This window comes from Salvelinus fontinalis, chromosome 11 (genome assembly GCF_029448725.1).
Source record: "Salvelinus fontinalis isolate EN_2023a chromosome 11, ASM2944872v1, whole genome shotgun sequence".
Lineage (NCBI taxonomy): Eukaryota > Metazoa > Chordata > Actinopteri > Salmoniformes > Salmonidae > Salvelinus > Salvelinus fontinalis.
In genome coordinates, this window is record NC_074675.1 from 39,934,263 (window position 1) to 39,947,577 (window position 13,315).

A 13,315-nucleotide genomic window follows, 5' to 3' on the forward strand; every position below is an offset into this window, starting at 1 on the left:
ACATTATGATTTAAAATGCATCTGCGTTCTAAACTAATTATACCCTAACTGGTTTGTACTCAAATCTTATGAAGCGATGCAGCATATGAGTCGATAGTGTGCATCCCTTGCCGAAGGTGATTCTGTTTCAAGATCGATTAATCCTGGACCTCCGACTGAGTAAATTTCAAGTTGGCCATCTTGATAAAAAGATTACATTTGAATTTAAATCCTACTCATACGAATGTAATACACGGAGCACGTCATGTATTGGGACTACAACAAAACCCAGCTTTATCTAAAAGGGGAGCAATGACAGTGCCTCTTGAATTTATATTTTTCCCGAGTGTTGTAGATGTACTTATGCTCTCGAAAACACTCTAATACCATTTATATGATAACATATAGAATCTTATTCCATTTAAAATGCAACAATAGCACAGATACTGTTAAAAGTAGAGATAAGGTTTGAAATAGGTCTATACTTTTAAAAAGAGTGATTTGACCATAGCATGTGATACTGATTCTAAGAGCAGCGGTGGTGTCAAGCGCTAGACGAAAGCAACAAAGAATTAAGATGGGGTGGAATTAAAGACTAACTTGGGTGGAAGTGTTAGCCTAAGATTCAGGGTGCAGTACACAAACTAACAAAAACAGAACGTATGCGAAAGCTTCTATGATTCTGACGGGCGAGGAAGGGGACACAGTCGGTGACAGGTTCTTCCCGAGGATTTGGGCGGAGGTGAAAGCAGTGTGCTCGGAGAAGAAAAACAAGCCTTACTCCTCTGTAACCTCTTAAGATTATACATGTTATCTACTTGCATGTGAATAATATATGGTGATTCCAGCCGTCGACAGCACGCCTCCCTTGGCACGCATCTAGACAAGCACAAAAATGCTAAGAGGGTCTCTACGGTTTAAGAAGGCTTTTGAAATCTAATGTGCCCGGTCGGTATTCCTCTACTGACAGGACAGAAACCGGGCTGGCTGCGTCCCATATCACACACTGATACAAATTTAAGCTCTGGTTGAAAGTAATGCACTATATAGGGAGGAGGACGTCATTTGGGACGTGCGTGGAGCTTTGAAGAGGCCGTTAGAAATGGATCCCAACACCCCAGACAAGGAGGTAAGTGACAGTGAAGGTTATTAGAAAGGAAACAAGGAATTAACAAGTGGCGGCGAGAGAACATGACTTAACAATAATATTGGTGATAATAACAAGCGTTCATTGGTCAGATATGCTCCTCTTTGCTTCAATTACCTACATTTGCATCATCTAGCTATTTAGAGGGAACTCTACTGTGAACTGCAAATGACTGATTCAGTGGTTAAACTAGGGGAGTACATAGCATAGCTGGTAGACAGCAGTTGAAAGCACAGAGATCTTATGAAGCCTATATGATGCTATATGTATAGTGAACAAAAATATAAACGCAACATGCAACAATTTCAAAGATTTTACTGAGTTACAGTTCATATAAGGAAATCAGTCAATTGAAATAAATTCATTAGGGCCTAGTATATGGATTTTACATGACTGGGCAGGGGTGCAGACATGGGTGGGCTTGGGAGGGCATAGGCCCAAACACTTGAGAGCCAGATGTGGAGGTCCTGGGCTGGCGTGGTTACATGTGGCCTGCGTTTGTGAGTCCGGTTGGACGTACTGCCAAATTCTCTAAAACGATGTTGGAGGCAGCTTATGGTAGAGATATTAACATTACATTTTCTGGCAACAGCTCTGGCGGACATTCATGCAGTCAGCATGCCAATTGCACGCTCCCTCAAAACTTGAGACATCTGTGGCATTGTGTTGTGTGACAAAACAGCACATTTTAGAGTGGCTGTTTAATTGTCCCCAGCACTAGGTGCACCTGTGTAATGGCCATGCTGTTGAATCAGCTTCTTGGTATACCACACTTGTTAGGTGGATGGAATATCTTAGCAAAGGAGAAATGCTCACAAGCAGGAATGTAAACACATTTGTGAGAAATAAGCTTTTTGTGCGTATGGAACACTTCTGGTATATTTTATTTCAGCTCCTGAAACATGGGACCAACACTACACATGTTGTGTTTATATTTTTGTTCAGTATAATTCTATGGTTAAAATATAACCTGGTCTCAGAGCATTTCAAATTATTCTGTATGGAAATCCGAGGCCCTCAATTTAGTATGATATGTTACATTTCGTATGGTATGTATTAATTTGTGGATGTCCATCACCCATTTCATATGATATGTTATGAATTACAATTCGTATTATATGTTTTTGCAAAACGTACAATATGTTACGAATTTGCTAAACGTGTGATATATTACGACATCTTGCTAGCTCGCTAACGTTAGCTAAGCTAGGGGTTAGGGTTACGTTTTGGAGTTTGGTTAAAGGGTTAAGTTTAGGGGAAGAGTTAGTTATTAAAAGGGTTATGGTTAGGGGAAGAGTTAGTTAAAAGTGTTATGGTTAGGTGAAGGGTTAGCTAACATGCTAAGTTGTTTTAAAACAGATATAAAGTAGTAAGTAGTTGAACGGATGCTAACTAGCTAAAATTGTCCGTGATGAGATTTGAACTCGCAACCAACCTGGTTTCATTTTTGACAATAGTTTTTGCCTTAAGTAACCATTGGTCTTATGTAACCATACCAAATATAACATATCATACTAAATTGAGTGTCTCGGATTTACGTACTCTACCAGTCAAAAGTTTTAAAACACCTACTCATTCTAATGTTTTTCAGTATTTTTACTATTATCTACATTGTAAAATAATAGTGAAGACATCAAAACTATGAATTAACACATATGGAATCATGTAGTAACCAAAAAAAAGTGCTAAACAAATCTAAATATATATTATATTTGAGATTCTTCAAAGTAGCCACCCTTTGCCTTGATGACAGCTTTGCACACTCTTGGCTTTGACATGAATTGTTCGGATATTACTGTTCTACAATGTAGAAAATAGTAAAAATAAAGAAAAACCCTTGAATGAGTAAGTGTTCTAAAACTTTTGACTGGTAGTATACATACTAATATGAAATGCTCTGAGACCAGGTTGTGAAAAGGTTATGGCTCAACATAACATTTTAGCCAGACATTTTATGCTAGTGTCAAAATGTTGATATTTGTTCTATCGGTGCCCCTGAACTTAAACATGACTTGATTTCTCAAGGGCCAGGGCCAAAACATATAAACAACTACTTCCACAAAACTGGGTCTCGGACTCAGTAGTAGTAGACTATCCTATCATGTATGGTAGCATGTCAAATCCATAATATATTAACATATGGGTACACCCATATGTTAATATATTGTTGTTTTTATGTTTTGGCCCTGGCCCTTGAGAAATCAAGTCAAGTACATTCTGCCATATTGACTGGGAGTCACTGAAGGTTACATCATCATGTTAGGCCTATAATCTGAAATTCTGACAGTTTATTCAGCGAGGCTATTGATTGGCGTCCACACATCTGGTTTTTAATATGCTGCTGCTGAGTAACATGAACAGAATAACTTTCAATTACATCGGAAATAGAATGTTCTGGATATATAAAGATAGTGAATGAAAGATATGGAGTGGGGTGCATGCGAAGTGTATTACGGTAGAACGATAGTCATCCGTTTTACTATGTTAAGGGACATTTTGACACTGTAAATGCAGTGATATTGTCAAAATACTATCCGAACAATTCTAAACATTAAAATGTGACTTGTATCTGTACTATTGAAATAATCTTTGCTTTGCATTAACTTCATAGAATTTAATCACCGGTTCTGTATTCTACAAGTTTCCTGACAAGTGTTGGCAGTGTTTTAGTCTAGATTGATTGACACTAGCGCCTTTTACATAAAATAAAAAAAATGGAGACCACAATTTCCATCACCAACGATATTACTTGATGTTGGACCCCACCTTTTTTATGAGAAAGAACATTACAGACATGGTTATCACTACCAGTAGACACATTAAATTAGCAGACATGAGAAGGTCATTAAAAAGCAGATGGATGACACAAGAAAAAAGCTGCTATGGCAACCCCCATCACCAAGCAAAGCATGAATCCCAGTGAACTCTAGGTGAAATAAAGGAGTGGGCATTTAGTTACCTTTTTGTTCCACTTCTATTTTAGGCATGAGGAGAGAAAAGAAGAGAGAGAGATACAGAATAGATTAATGATGCGATAATTTGCAAAATAGTCAAGTTTACCTCAGCAGGTCAAACACATTAGAACAATAGCACAGTGGATCATGAGGTTGGTTAGTAGCAGAGTAGTTGTGACCAAACATTCAATGACAAAGCTCTGGGAACGAAGTGTGTCGCTCGTCACACACAGCCTGTGGGGGAAAAGAGAGATTAAGTAATATCTTTAGACGCGTGAACCCGGCTTTGAAGTGATGAGAACTCCAAGTTGGCGGGAGGGAGAGAGAAAAAAATAAACGCTAAATGACTTGTCCAGAAGTCAACTCCAGAGGCGTTCATTAAAAACGGCAGAACATACGGTTGCATTCCATATAGACTCCTTCAGTCTGGCTGAACGCTCGTTCAAGAGTCACACGAGAGGGAACACGAGTGCATCATGTGCAAATTGGAAGAAAAAAAACACATTTTCTTTAAATTGATAACTGGTGATTTATCACCTGTGGGTTGATAAGGCAATAACAATTAATAGCATATGGCCACCTCCATTATAGTGCTAGCAGGAGAGAAGGGACGCAAATGTAATCATTTGTTCATATTGCAAATTCCCTTTGCAGATGCGAAACTGTCGACAACCATCACGAGTAATTGTTGAATCAATCATAACCGTGGTTCTACACCTGCATTGCTTGCTGTTTGGGGTTTTAGGCTGGGTTTCTGTAAAGCACTTCGAGATATTAGCTGATCTACGAAGGGCTATATAAAATAAACTTGATTGATAACGACAGCAAACCTGTGCCTATCTATGCTAGGGAAGCCAGACCAACAGTGTCTATGTTTTTGTATGATTCACTTGTGTTACGTATGGATTCGTGCTGCTATTCAACCTCCTCATTGTATACACTGATTGTATGGTCTTCTGGTGAGGAGTGGCGGGACTTTAACGTACAGTGGCATGTAGCCCTGTTCGCCAGCCATGTGTGTCAAAGACTGTCCAGTGAGCCTAAGTGTAATATTACTGTACGGTTTGAATTTGAACTTTATTCAGTAATCATTGTTGTAGATGCCTCTAGTCAGTGTATGCTGGTATAGAAGGGCTTGTTTGCTGGTCTAAGACTTGCAAGCAAGTCTAAAGGTAATATAGATACTGTATGTAGCAAAATGATTGCAGCAATTGTTGCACTTAAAAACTACATGATTATCTAGACATGTATTTGCTGTTAGTCCCTGTGGTCTGTGCTTCAAAGTTTCCACTCAGTAAAGATCTTGGATCAGCTTCCCCTCCCCCAATTCTAATCTTAACCATTAGTGAGTCTAATAACCTGTCCAGGGAATGCGGTCGAAAATTAGCCGGCTGGCTAAAACCGACATTTTCCAAAATGTTGATTAACGTGCACCGTTCCTGTAAAAATAAAAGTAATAAAGTAAAGGGGCAACTTCACCCTACACCCTCTCAGGCCTCACTCCCCCCTATCTGAGATATCTACTGCAGCCCTCATCCTCCACATACAACACCCGTTCTGCCAGTCAAAATCCGCTAAAGGTCCCCAAAGCACACACATCCCTGAGTCACTTGTCTTTTCAGTTCGCTGCAGCTAGCGACTGGAACGAGCTGCAACAAAACACTCAAACTGGACAGTTTTATCTCAATCTCTTCATTCAAAGACTCAATCATGAATACTATTACTGACAGTTGTGGCTGCTTTGCGTGATGTATTCTTGTCTCTACCTTCTTGCCCTTTGTGCTGTTGTCTGTGCCCAACAATTTTTGTACCCTGTTTTGTGTTGCTACCATGTTGTGCTGCTGCTATGTTGTGTTGCTACCATGCTGTGTTGTTGTCTTAAGTCTTTCTTTATGTAGTGTTGTGGTGTCTCTTGTCGTGATGTGTGTTTTGTCCTATATTTTTTATTTCATTTATTTTTAATCCCAGCCCCCATCCCCGCAGGAGGCCTTTTGCCTTTTGGTAAGCCGTCACAGTAAATAATAATTTGTTCTTAACTGACTAGCCTAGTTAAATAAAGGTTAAATAAATAAACAAAAATAAATACTCCATAAGGTTCTAGTCTATAAGGGGCTGGTTCCCTGGTGGGGTTAACGGCAGGACAGGCATCTGCCCCCATGGGACTGCTCCCCTCCCCTAAATCTAATAAAACCAAATTAACCCCAGTTAGCAGGGCAGTTCCTCCTCAAAACTGGGTGGAAGAGAGAGGGGGGCAGTGCACAGAGAGAGGGAAATGAAAGGGGAGAGTAAGAAAGAGGAGGAGATGAGTGAGGCACAGAGAGAGCCAGAAGGGAAAAAAACAGAGAGGGAAGGAGAGGAAGAGAGCAAAGCACAGAAAGAGAAAGAAAGTGAGTCAAAACTGGATATTGAGGAAAAGAGAAAGGCACAGAGATACATTGAAGGACAATAACAAAAGGGGAAGAGAGTGGGGGAGAATGAGAGAGAAAGAGATAAGATTTAATTATGTTTTCAAAAAGACTCATACTGTGCCTGACCACGCACCGTTGATATTGCAACTCAATATATTCTGATCCCCTTGTTGTTTGGACTTGATCTTCACGAAGCGTTAGGAATGATCAATTCAGCCATATTTCAGCTACAGTATATCAATGATGACCACAGCTTGAAACTGGGAATGGACAAGCACACAGAACACAAACACAGCGTGTTTGAGGGAATCAGTCGGAGCAAAGGCGAGAACTCATCTTTATTATTGAGAGCTCGTTTCCCCAGATGTTCCAGCATGCTCAACGGAGAATCTCCATCAACAATGAGTAGTTTGGGGTGCAAGGTGATTTCCAGATCTGTGATTCTGTGCAGTCTGACAGCAATGTAGTTGATCTCAAACAAGCATTATTTAACAACATTACGAACTGAATCTAGGTAAACAGACAATGTTAACCTCTCACATTAAACTAATCTTCCACCAGACCATTAGCTACCACACAACATAAAGGCAGGGTGTTACTGTATTTGTTTGAGTGATCGCTAGCGGTTGCGAGGTAGGGTCACGGTCTATAACAAAACCCATTAGCGCTTTAAGAGATGGCGGCATGGCGAAGCGACGGACGACCAAGTAGCAGCGGGAGGCGCCGGGGATCCTCGTCGCAACACGCAGCCGCGTCCGTGGATACACGTTACCCATGTTTCCTGTCATCGCTCGTCAGGACGGAATCTTCTGTGTAAGTCCCCAAGGTCAAACATGAAATCTCTCGGGCTGTTTGAGATTATTTATCTAGCGGCGGCGGGGTTGGGATACTAGCGACGTAGCCGGAATATCTAAGATCAGTGGCACTAAGATAAAATAATGGAAGGAAGGAGGGGATATGGAGAGACGGGAGAATTGATTCATAGGAAAAAGGCGCCTACCCCATTGTGACCTTAATACGATTTCGGTCATGGTTGTCATCGAGTCATTAAAATGCACTCCACTCTCTCTTCTCTTCCTCCCGCTCTCCCTTCCACTCTCCAAGATAAGTGCAGAGGGAAAGAAACCGAAGACAATGTAAAACAGAGTGTACTAAGTGGACTGGCACAGCCAAGTGATCTTCTCAAAGCAGAATGGTTTATGGATATATCCTCTCCAAATCAGACTGATATGCCATGGATAGCAATGCATATAGACAGTTCAGAGAGACTATCATACAGAAATGCCACTTCAACAACTTTTAGCAGTTAATTTATCTTGGTCAAGAAGAGGACTAACCCTTATGAACCCTACTAGCGTTGGATCGACAACAGCTTCGACGTAGAACAGGAGCAGAAGACTTCAGCGATACAACGGATGACCTTCCGGCACAGTGGAGTGAATGTAAAATGGCTTCCAGGCCAAACACAGCCTCTGCTGCACTAGAGTAGATATATTCATTGTCTATTTTCATATTTGGCCAAGGGCACAAACAGCAAGGTCTTTCCTGCTATCTGCTGAAGCAGAGGTCGTATAGAATTATCCCAGAAATAGATTCCTAGTTGTTGTTCCTGTAAATATACATGGTAGACGTAGTGTCATGTGTTGATGGCTGTGATGGAGAAGATGGTGCCAAAAGGTGCCGATACCTTTCGTTTCATTCTAGTGTGTAAGATCATCATCTACCACCGACTATGATGTCTAATATTCAACACAGCTGTAACTGCACTGCCATGTGTTGGCAGCAGATAGTATTTCAACACCAAGTAATTCCCCATGCAAAACGCAGAGCCGTCAAAAGGGCACATGGTCTCAAGTGAATCTAATTGGTCAAGCTGCCCTATCAACTCAAATAAGCCGCTTGGACACCCTATGCATTCTTATGAGGAAAATGAGGTTGATATCTTAAAAGAGAATGTCGCTTTTTATGTAGAGGCATTTAGTGATTTCCATCAATATGGACAACCATAACGCTATATGACACTGCAAATGAACACCGCATATTCATTTAATGTTGAGTCATGCCCCCCTCCGTCCTAAATAATAATAACACTATTTATTTGCAACATGCTTTTCAAAATCCTCCAAAAAAGTGTCACAAAAAAATGAATAAATGATAATAATAATCAATAGGTATTTAATACACATACACTACTCATTCAAGGGTTTTACTTTATTTTTACTATTTTCTACATTGTAAAATAATAGTGAAGACATCAAAACTATGAAATAACAAAAAGTGTAAAAAAATAAAATAAAATCTAAATATATTTTATATTTGAGATTCTTCAAATAGCCACCGTTTGCCTTGATGACAGCTTGGCATTCTCGCAACCAGCTTCACCTGGAATGCTTTTACAACAGTCTTGAAGGAGTTCTCACATATGCTGAGCACTTGTTGGCTGCTTTTCCTTCAATCTGCGGTCCGACTCATCCCAAACCATCTCAATTTGGTTGAGGTCGGGATTGTGGAGGCCAGGCTATCTGATGCAGCACTCCATCACTATCCTTCTTGGTAAAAATAGCCCTTACACAGCTTGGAGGTGTGTTGGGCCATTGTTCTGTTGAAAAACAAATGATAGTCCCACTAAGCCCAAACCAGATGGGATGGTGTATTGCTGCAGAATGCTGTGGTAGTCATGCTAGTTAAGTGTCCTAAATAAATCACAGACAGTGTCACCAGCAAAGCACCCCAACACCAAATACACATGCAGAGATCATCCGTTCACCCACACTGCGGCGCACAAAGACACGGCTATTGGAACCAAAAATCTCCCATTTGGACTCGACCAAAAGGACAAATTTCCACCGGTCTAATGTCCATTGCTCGTGTTTCTTGGCCCAAGCAAGTCTCTTCTTATTATTGGAGTCCTATGGTAATGTTTTCTTTGCAGTAATTCGACCAATAAGGCCTGATTCACAGTCTCCTCTGAACAGTTGATGCTGATGTTGAGATGTGTCGGTTACTTGAACTCTGAAGCATTTCTTTGGGCTGCAATTTCTGAGGCTGGTAACTCTAATAAACTTATCCTCTGCAGAAGGGATAACTCTGGGTCTTCCATTCCTGTGGCGGTCCTCATGAGAGCCAGTTCCATCATAGCGCTTGAAGGTTTTTGCGACTGCACGAAGAAACTTTCAAAGTTCTTGAAATGTTCCATATTGACTGACCTTCATGTCTTAAAGTAACGATGGTCTGTCATCTCTCTTTGCATATTTGACCTGTTCTTGCCATAATATGGACTTGGTCTTTTACCAAATAGGGCAATCTTCTGTATACCTCCCATTACCTTGTCACAACACAACTGATTGGCTGAAATGCATTCAGATGTCTTCACTATTATTCTACAATGTAGAAAATAGTAAAAATAAAGAAAAACCCTTGAATGAGTAGCTGTTATAAAAGTTGACCGGTAGTGTATGTTAGAATTTCGGGGTCACACAAATAATAATGGCTTCTGCATAATGCTAAAAGGCCTTAGTGACCTTGTAACCCTCTTAAGCCCTCGCTAGCACTGCCCACGTGAACGACAGATGTATTGATCTGCATTTAAATAATTAATATTTCACAATTCCATCATTATAGCAGCGAGGTGGCAGAATGGTATCATTAGGCGCTAATAGAGATTCATGGCTGAGCGGAGGCCATTTTGGTCATATTTCACCCTCTTTCCTCCCCTCCTTTCATCCTGTTCTCTGAACCTAGGAGGGCACAGTGACTAGACTCCCACTTCTTAATTAATGACACAAATTAGAGGGCTTTGAATAGCATGTGCCTTGGGGGGGGGGTCACGGATACAATTTCTATTATTTTTCCCTGAGGGGCGGGGGGGGTTGGGTCACGGGTACAATTGCTCGGTCTAAGTCTCTGCCTCCTGTGCCTCCTGTGCCTCCTTTCGCCCCTGTCCCTCTGCCTCCTTCCGTCCCTGTCCCTCTTGTATTCTCCTCCTGTCTCGCTTCTCCTCTGTCCCCCATTTCTCCATCTCCCTCCCTCTCCTTTTCTCCTCTATTGCTCTGCCTCCCTGGGAGCAGTAGCTGTGCTCTCTCATAACCTTGACAGTGCAGGAAGCCGCCAGTGTGTGTATGTGTGTGTGTGGGTGTGTGAGCATTAGTGTGTGTGTGTGTGTGTGTGGGTGTGTGAGCATTAGTGTGTGTGTGTGTGTGTGTGTGTGTGTGTGTGTGTGTGTGTGTGTGTGTGTGTGTGTGTTTTCAAGTGCGTGTGTGAGAGAGAGACAGGTGCAAAGACTTGGCGCACAGCCGACCAGTCATACACCAGGGAGAGGCAGCAGACAGACCGATAGAGGGGAAAATAACACAAGCAAAATAAATAAAGATTAAATACATTTTCAGGAACATGGACCGGAATTGGAGCAGAAATAACTTAATTTCACTTCCTGAACATGCCTTGATTCCAGAAACCTTGAAATTACAGAAGGGAAGCAGGAAAGTGAAAGCAGGCAGAGGGGAAATAAGAAAGCTTTTAGCCGGGCGATAAAGAGTGTTTGGTGAGAGAACACAGAAGAAAGAGGGAGCTTCATTACACCAGTCACACTGTAGGAACTCGGATTAGCAGGGCGATATCGCAGAGAGAGACCCCAATGAGGCCAATCTCCATTCAGAGTGATAGCCCTGGCACTAAGTATCCCTTGTGTGCGTGCGGGTCTCTCTTTTCTTTGAACTTAGCACCCCTTTCAAAAATGTGTGTGTGTGTTCATGCCTGCATCTGCGTGTGTGTGTATGTGCGTGCGTGCGTGCATACTCGTGTGCCTGTGTTTGTGCGCATGAAGAACCAAAAGATAGAGGCCAGAACGAGGACCTGATAAATTACATGGCTATTAGTGGGGGGAAAGCATTTTTCCACATGCCCAGATTCACCTCTAACACCCCCATTTATCCACATTGGTAATCACACCCTTCCTGTGCAATTACTGACCCACTACTGGAACAATGCAGGAAAATACATGCATTAATGTCTACTAATTTCCCTCGCCTTTCCATGTATCCTGTATGATAATCAAGTTACACTCTGTATCCTTGTTGAAGTGAGAAGTCAGTGCATTTAACACTGTATTAGTATGTATTCCTCTTAGTAAGCAGCCTTCGCCTGCTCACAGTTGGTTAAAATCACACGATGCATACCAGATGACGTCATCAGTCTCTTTGGATGATGTCATCGGAAAAACGCATCTGACTACAAAACAGAAACGCGCCATTTTCACGTGGTTCAAGAGATGATCAATTTGATGTTGAACATTTGGAATTTTCCCTTTAATCAATTAGCAACAATGTGATCAATTAATTACAAAAACACAATGACTGTGGATCTGGGAGCCTACTAGTCAAAACCATGGACATAATCAGTTTCAGGTCAGTGTTCAAACCAATGACTGACATTCAAGATACAAGTCAGTGATTTTATTTTCCCCTTATATTTGTGCACACACACACACACACACACACACACACACACACACACACACACACACACACACACACACACACACACACACACACTGTGTAAGACCATAAGCCATCATCATAAGCTTTCCCCAGTTGCAGGGTGGTCAGCTGTCACTAAACGATATGATAGCACTGCAATCCCCCTTTCACACATTAGGAGAGGTGGATATAGTCATTCAGGTGACAAGACTCCCTGTCAGTCTGTAAGCTAATGCTGGTGCCTGCTGTGTGAATGCCTTATATACAACTGACGACGAAATGACTGACTGAGTTAGTTATATACTGTTTATCTGATAAAGACAAATACATATGCAATTATACATCACAGGCTAGATATTGATGCCATTACTTGCAGTGTGAATGACAGGTTACACTGACGCAGACTATTTGTATTTTCCTCTTAAGCATTTAGCCAAGACTTTACGTTTTCATGTCATCATTTTCATATCAAATCAGATTTGAAATCAATCTCGCAACAGGCCTCAGGGAGCCCGGCTGACTATGACAAAGTGTCTGGTCAGCCAAACAGTCCGTTCATACAGGTGCTGTTTACTAAAGGTGTGACCGTGGCGTAATGGCGCCCGTAATGACACCACATTTTGTGGGGGCGGCACTGTAAACGACACCCACGCGCCACATTGATTTCACATTTTTATCTGCCGTCTCAGCACCAGGCAGGTGCTGAGTGTTGTGCCAAAAATAATCAGTTGCTTGATTCGGTTAGGCCGCCGAACCGGTTTCTGCTTATTAACGATTGATTGCTCGTCCATGCGGAAATAATTAGAAGCAAAAATAAATAAATAAAAATGGCTTATTGCCGGGCAAAAGTATGTGGCTGTGCGCCACGACGTAAAGCTGAGGACTGACTACCTTATTTCAGCCAACTCAAAAAGGCCTTGATTACATGATTATACATCTTGGCTTAGCTTGTGCACACAAGCCGTGTTCGGAGCTGGCGAGATCCCGCTGTGCATTGTGCCTTTTTTTGTACATATTTTTTTTTTTTTACAATGTATTTATTAGCGTGCAAGAACAGGAAAGCTCTGCTTTTACCTCGTATCGGGATTTATCAGCAGAAATCAAGGTCAGTACATTCGCCATCTAATTAGTCATAGAGGAGGTAGGGAGTTGGGAAAGGCCGATGCCAGGTTGCAACCCCCTCTTTTTCCTCCAAAGGGAGTTTGGTGTTCGGCCAAACATTCCACAAGGGACACTGCCGCCTTTTAAACAGGGGGTGTGTGTTCTTTCATGACCCTGCGGGGAACTAAGGAGCACTCTGAGGTGTTATGACTATATGGATTCATTCAAGTTATGAAAGTGTGGGGTCAGAGG

At 41.7% G+C, this 13,315-nt stretch overlaps 1 protein-coding gene across 20 annotated transcripts in view; it reads right to left on the minus strand.

Annotated features, from left to right (window-relative positions):
• The window catches only part of LOC129865730 (adhesion G protein-coupled receptor L3-like), a 306,636-nt gene that overhangs the window by 157,585 nt on the left and 135,736 nt on the right, over positions 1 to 13,315 (minus strand). For 10 of the 20 annotated variants that reach the window (XM_055938705.1, XM_055938702.1, XM_055938704.1 and 7 more), the window contains one exon: positions 4,085 to 4,100. The exons of 4 other annotated variants lie outside the window; for them this stretch is intronic. In XM_055938705.1, coding sequence (XP_055794680.1) covers positions 4,085 to 4,100 — 16 coding nt within the window. The remainder of the gene's footprint in view (positions 1 to 4,084; positions 4,101 to 13,315) is intronic. 6 more of the 20 variants (XM_055938712.1, XM_055938709.1, XM_055938711.1 and 3 more) reach the window with 1 other exon arrangement.